The 5,901-nt window shown below is 44.8% G+C and overlaps 1 protein-coding gene across 1 annotated transcript; it reads right to left on the reverse strand.

Annotated features, from left to right (window-relative positions):
* Positions 1 to 217: 217 nt before the first annotated feature.
* LOC139452935 (ileal sodium/bile acid cotransporter-like) lies at positions 218 to 5,149 on the reverse strand. Its single transcript, XM_071234557.1, has 3 exons — positions 4,445 to 5,149; positions 1,810 to 1,984; positions 218 to 912 (listed from the first exon to the last, which is right to left on the reverse strand). Exons 1-3 carry the CDS (start codon positions 5,147 to 5,149, stop codon positions 218 to 220), a joined length of 1,575 nt encoding a protein of 524 aa, XP_071090658.1.
* Between the last annotated feature and the right edge of the window lie 752 nt (positions 5,150 to 5,901).

The raw sequence follows: 5,901 nt of genomic DNA on the forward strand, positions 1-5,901 counted from the left end.
GCTCGATTATTTACAGGCCGCCGTCGTATAGCTGGAATATTGCCGAGGTTAAACAAGAAACAATCAAATAAACAAAAGTTTCGTTCGGCCTGGGAAGGATGTCACCGGTAATACAGACATAAGATTACTCACTGTCAACTAGGCCGCAACCGTGTCACAGTGCTGGCTGAGAGGCTGAAAGTGGCCGCCTATCGGATGTTTCAAACTGCTGCTGCAATTATTTGACACTACCACGAGGCGCCTTATTGACCAGCCCCACCCCAGCGTCTTCCTGCCCCTGTGTGTCACCCCCAGCCCCTGTCAGTTTCCTCTCACTCCTGTCTACTACACCATTCTCACCTTGATCTGTCTTTGAAACTTTGTCATAATCCTGCTTAGTGCATTTCAAATAAATTGTATAGCCAATAGCCAAAACAAAGAGCGGGAGTGGCGTCATAACCGCGGAAGCTAAAGGCCCGACAGCGGCAAGGTCGCCATCTGGTGGCGGCAGCGCCATCTGCAACATAAGGTAGGCGACCATGACGTTCTGTATGCCAGTCTCTATGGCGATGGTCTTCACTCGGTACCACGGCTGGCGGAACATCAGCCCAACCAACCCGCCGATGATGTAGCCACAGTAGGGTAGCAGGCACCCGGCGAGGAGCGTGGACGGTTTAAAAAGTCGGAAGATGTAGAGGTTGGCGTAGATGCCGAAGGTGAGCAGGATAACGATCGTGACCAACGTGACCGGCTTGAGGATTTTGACGATGACAGCCGCGAGCTTCTGAAATTTGTACTTTATGAGGATGCCAGCGAAGATGGGCAGGATGACAGATGCCAGGGTCTGGATGATGTTGGCGTACGGGATGTTGATCTGCATCTTGTCATCGTGAAACTGCTGACCCAGCGTGAACATCCATAGGGGAACCATACCTGGGGGCAAAGGTCAAACAACTTCAGACAAACATGGAACTACTGTGTTGGTCTTCAGAAGACTGCCTAGATGAAGTATTTTATGAACGCCTCGGTCAGTTCATATAAACGTAACAAAATCGTATTTTCTCAAATCTTTCCCTCGACATCAAATCTAAGTTAACTATCGAACATGAAAAGAACGCTCTTCAGTGTTTGTGTATTGCTTTCTTTGCTATAGCTGCAAACATTTCCATCCATACACCAGCATCAATAAAGAATTATGGAGAATCCAGTGATATGTTCATTGTCTATATATCGAGTAACCTTAAGTACTGTGACAGACCGCCTCCGTGGTCTAGTGGTATAGCGCCCGCCCGGAGAGCGGAAGGTCTGGGGTTCGATCTTTTACCACAATACATTAATGATGGTACTTGTTGTTACCCTGCCTGGCACATTAAGGGGCTAAAACAAGGACTGGTCGGCTCGGAGTCAGTATACTGTGTCTGAGTGGGGTATTCATGTTAAACCGCAGCATGGTATCTTAGTGAGCTATAAATCGGCGTCAGTCCGGGCTAGAACGCGCACGCACGCACGCACATACACACACACACTAGTACTTGGACGCGACATTAAACCCAATTTCACCTCACCTTGTACACTGACAAAACCAGTGATTGCAAAATATTTGTATTTGATTCTATTTTGTTGTGGTTTTCATAAGACTATAAAATACAAAGGCGTGTGGTATTGTGTATGGCGTGAACGTATCTCTACGCGCAGGAATACTCAATTGCGATTCTGGAGAGGCATCATGTGAACTTGCAGCACATATGTTTGCGCCAATAATTGTGTTTAAGACATGTCCAAGGTGTATTACATTGTGAATAAGGGATGTCAGTTGTATAGCACTTTTACCTAGCGCTCCAATGTTACTGATGGTTGTCATGGTAGCAGACAGCGACAGGTCCCCGCCCAGGAGGTAGGAGTAGATGTTGCTAGCCCCTCCCCCCGGGCAAATACCACAGGCAAATATCCCCAGCCCCACGGCAGGGATCTCGAAGGTCACAAGCTTCGCCACACCAAAGGCAATCTGAAAGAAGAAATATCAGAGACTGCAGTGAATATGCATGTGTTGCCTGGCGTACGAACGTGTGTGAGCGTTTGGCAGATAAATAACAAAGAACTCATCAAGATCTATATTGTGATCAAACGAGTCTAACATCGCAAAGTGCATCAAATCACGTGAGCACCTTGATTAAAAGCATGAAAAGATTTAGAAAATATCTGTTGACAACGAGTTAGCGGTGCACATGTTTTGCAAATCCTGCAGTCGACCGAAATCTGCATGACACTTTACGAACCGGATTTCGATTTCGGAGCGCGAATTTGATTAGACTATGCATAGACACGTTAGTCCAGCCAAAATGTAACTCAATAATACCAGCCCAGTCCGGCAAGGGTGGAACCTGGACTTTTATAGTCAGTTTACTCTCTTGCCTTGGGAAGGTGAAGTTAATACGTGCATGATGTTGTTTATGCGTGAATGAGAACATGTTGTTATTTATGCGTGAATGAGTACATTTTGTTTATGCGTGAATGAGTACATGTTGTTTATGCGTGAATGAGTACATGTTGTTTATGCGTGAATGAGAACATGTTGTTATTTATGCGTGAATGAGTACATTTTGTTTATAGGTGAATGAGTGCATGTTGTTTATGCGTGAATGAGTGCATGTTGTTTATGTGTGAATGAGTACATGTTGTTTATGCGTGAATGAGTGCATGTTGATCATGGGTGAATGAGAACATGTTGTTGATTATTGGTGAATGAGTGCATGTTGTTTTGTTTATGCGTGAATGAGCGCATGTTGTTGTTTATGGGTGAATGAGTGCATGTTGTTCATGGGTGAATAAGTGCATGTTGTTGTTTATGTGTGACTGAGTGCATGTTCTTGTTTATGGGTGAATGAGTGCATGCTGTTGTTTATGAGAGAGAGAGAGAGAGAGAGAGAGAGAGAGAGAGAGAGAGAGAGAGAGAGAGAGAGAGAGAGAGAGAGAGAGAGAGAGAGAGGCTTTACGCCGCTTTTAGCAATATTCCAGCAATATCACGGCGGGGGGCACCTGAAATGGGCTTCACACATTGTACCCATGTCGGAAATCGAACCAGGTCTTCGGCGTGACGAACGAAAGCTTTAACCACTAGGCTACCCGACAGCCCTGTTGTTTATGGGTGAATAAGTGCATGTTGTTCATGGGTGAATGAGTGCATGTTGTTTATGGGTGAATAAGTGCACGTTGTTCATGGGTGAATGAGTGCACGTTGTTTTGGGGTGAATGAGTGAATGTTGTTCATGGGTGAATGAGTGCATGTTGTTTTGGGGTGAATAAATGCACGTTGTTCATGGGTGAATGAGTGCACGTTGTTTTTGGGTGAATGAGTACATGTTGTCTATGGGTGAATGAGTGAATGTTGTTCATGGGTGAATGAGTGCATGTTGTTTTGGGGTGAATGAGTGCATGATGTTCATGGGTGAATAAACGCATATTGTTCATGTGTGAATCAGCACATGTTGTTCATGGGTGAATGAGTGCATGTTGTTCATGGGTGAATCAGCACATGTTGTTCATGGGTGAATGCGTGTTTGTTCATGGGTGAATGAGTTTATGTTGTTCACGGGTGAATGAGTACATGTTGTTCATGGGTGAATGAGTGCATGTTGTTCATGGGTGAATCAGCACATGTTGTTCATGGGTGAATGAGTGTTTGTTGTTCATGGGTGAATGAGTACATGTTGTTCATGGGTGAATGAGTGCATGTTGTTCATGGGTGATTGAGTGCATGTTGTTTTGGGGTGAATGAGTGCATGTTGTTCATGGGTGAATAAGTGCATGTTGTTCATTGGTGAATGAGTACATGTTGTTCACGGGTGAATGAGTACATGTTGTTCATGGGTGAATAAGTACATGTTGTTCATGGGTGAATGAGTACATGTTGTTCATAGGTGAATGAGTGAATGTTGTTCATGAGTGAATGAGTACATGTTGTTTATGGTTGAATGAGTACATGTTGTTCATGGGTGAATGAGTGCATGATGTTCATGGGTGAATGAGTACATGTTGTTCATGGGTGAATGAGTGCATGATGTTCATGGATGAATGAGTGCATGTTGTTCATGGGTGATTGAGTGCATGTTGTTCATGGGTGATTGAGTGCATGTTGTTTTGGGGTGAATGAGTGCATGATGTTCAAGGGTGAATAAACGCATGTTGTTCATGTGTGAATGAGTACATGTTGTTCATGGGTGAATGAGTGCATGTAGTTCATGGGTGAATGAGTACATGTTGCCTTTCCCCCCAGTAAATATTCCAAGGATACCTCGTCCGTAAATAATTGAATCTGGGCTTGCAAACCCTTGGTGTGACACTATGAATAACGATCCACGCTTTCGGGGCACGGTGACACACAAACAGCCAGATGCGGACATGTTCATGTGTATGTACGTGCTTATGAGTGCGCGACTGTGTGTGTGTGTGGGGGGGTGAGACTTACCAGCGGCATGGCGAGATACTGGCAGAAGAAGCCAATTGCGGGAGCCACGGGTTTGAGCAGCACCGACTTGACCACGCTCAGCTCGATCTTACATCCCATTCCTACAGTGCTGGCGATCACAAACAAGTACATGACAACACGAAACACGGTATCAATAGGCTGGTAGTTCCGTACTACCACGATCATGTATCTCTGGAAATGGTCACCTGGTTGGCCTGCATTTGTATCCGTGTCTGGCTGTGTTTCTTGTGGTGTGGACCTGTCGTGATCTGTTTTAAAGACAAGCCACGTCCTTCCTATGAGGTCCGAGTGTAAGTTGATGCTGAGTGTCCCTGAAACACGGGTTGGCTTTTTGAAGGCCCGACTTGCCAATTTGGATACATTGCTACACGACATGCTGAAGTCGCCAGGCTGTGTTAGGAACGCCACTTTATCCTCCGTCGTGTAGACACTGAGATTGTAAACTGTGTCAGGTGTGTCGCAGAGGATGGAGTAGGACACGTTGACAACGGCGCTGGCGTCCATGAACATTTCAACTGAGGGTGAAATCACAGAAATCATGAAATCCGTTGTTGTATTGTCTGTTGAATTAAGGTAAATGTCTCCCATTGACCAGGGCGTATACATGATCGTGTTGTTCGTGGACGAAGTTGCAACACCGAGGAGGAGGGTCACAGCGACGATGCCTGCCACGTGCGTATTCATTTCAGCATTGATGACATAAAGAGCCACACGAAGAAATCATTAAAAACAGTGTTACTAAAGCAGTCAATTAAATCCTTTCCTTTGAAAGGCTATTCCGTGTACGCCTTCTGTATAGGAAGCTATGCAGTCAAATATTCACCATTCAGCTTTCTTTGAGTATCGTAAGTCACAAGGGCGTAAGTCATCTCCCTGCATTGCACCAAGCGAGATCAGTTGTTACACATAGTAATGGTGTTATTTGGTCCACATCAACAGGAGAAGTGCAGCGTGTTTTGAAGATATCCCGAGGTGTCAACAACATGCTTATCTCGGACTGGTCTGACCGCTTGGACCCGTCTGTCGTGGAGCGTCCCCCAACCCCCCCCCATGAAGGTCACGGTCACATCATGGGCTTTGTCCAGCCCCCGTTGTTGACGCTTCCATATCGCTTCCCGTTGCATGTTAGGTAACGTCTTTTATCTGTCAATCAGTTTGATCAGACACGTTGATTGCTTGTCTAACTTTGTAGTAAAGTGTATGAGTGGACGATTTAACGCGATTGTGAGCAATACTAGATATGTGAGGAAAACCCGAAGACAGACGGATAATCCTATCATAAATATTACGGTATTTTACAGTCATATAACAGTGGATATATTCTTTGTACAAGCAATGTCACATTCTAACAAAGTTTTTTCACATTTTCACTGTTTTACATATAAAAAGCATTATATCAATCCATAAATTGTCTTCAATATTTACATCTCGTAAAT

Source organism: Haliotis cracherodii, unplaced genomic scaffold (genome assembly GCF_022045235.1).
Source record: "Haliotis cracherodii isolate W230 unplaced genomic scaffold, xgHalCrac1.p SCAF_10, whole genome shotgun sequence".
In the NCBI taxonomy this organism is placed as follows: Eukaryota; Metazoa; Mollusca; class Gastropoda; order Lepetellida; family Haliotidae; genus Haliotis; species Haliotis cracherodii.

Coding starts and splice junctions, on each gene's coding strand:
- LOC139452935 (XM_071234557.1), bottom strand. CDS start 5,149: ATGAATACGCACGTGGCAGGCATCGTCGCTGTGACCCTCCTCCTCGGT. Junction 1,985..4,444: donor AGTATCTCGCCATGCCGCTG/GTAAGTCTCACC, acceptor TTCTTCTTTCAG/ATTGCCTTTGGTGTGGCGAA. Junction 913..1,809: donor CAGTAACATTGGAGCGCTAG/GTAAAAGTGCTA, acceptor CTTTGCCCCCAG/GTATGGTTCCCCTATGGATG.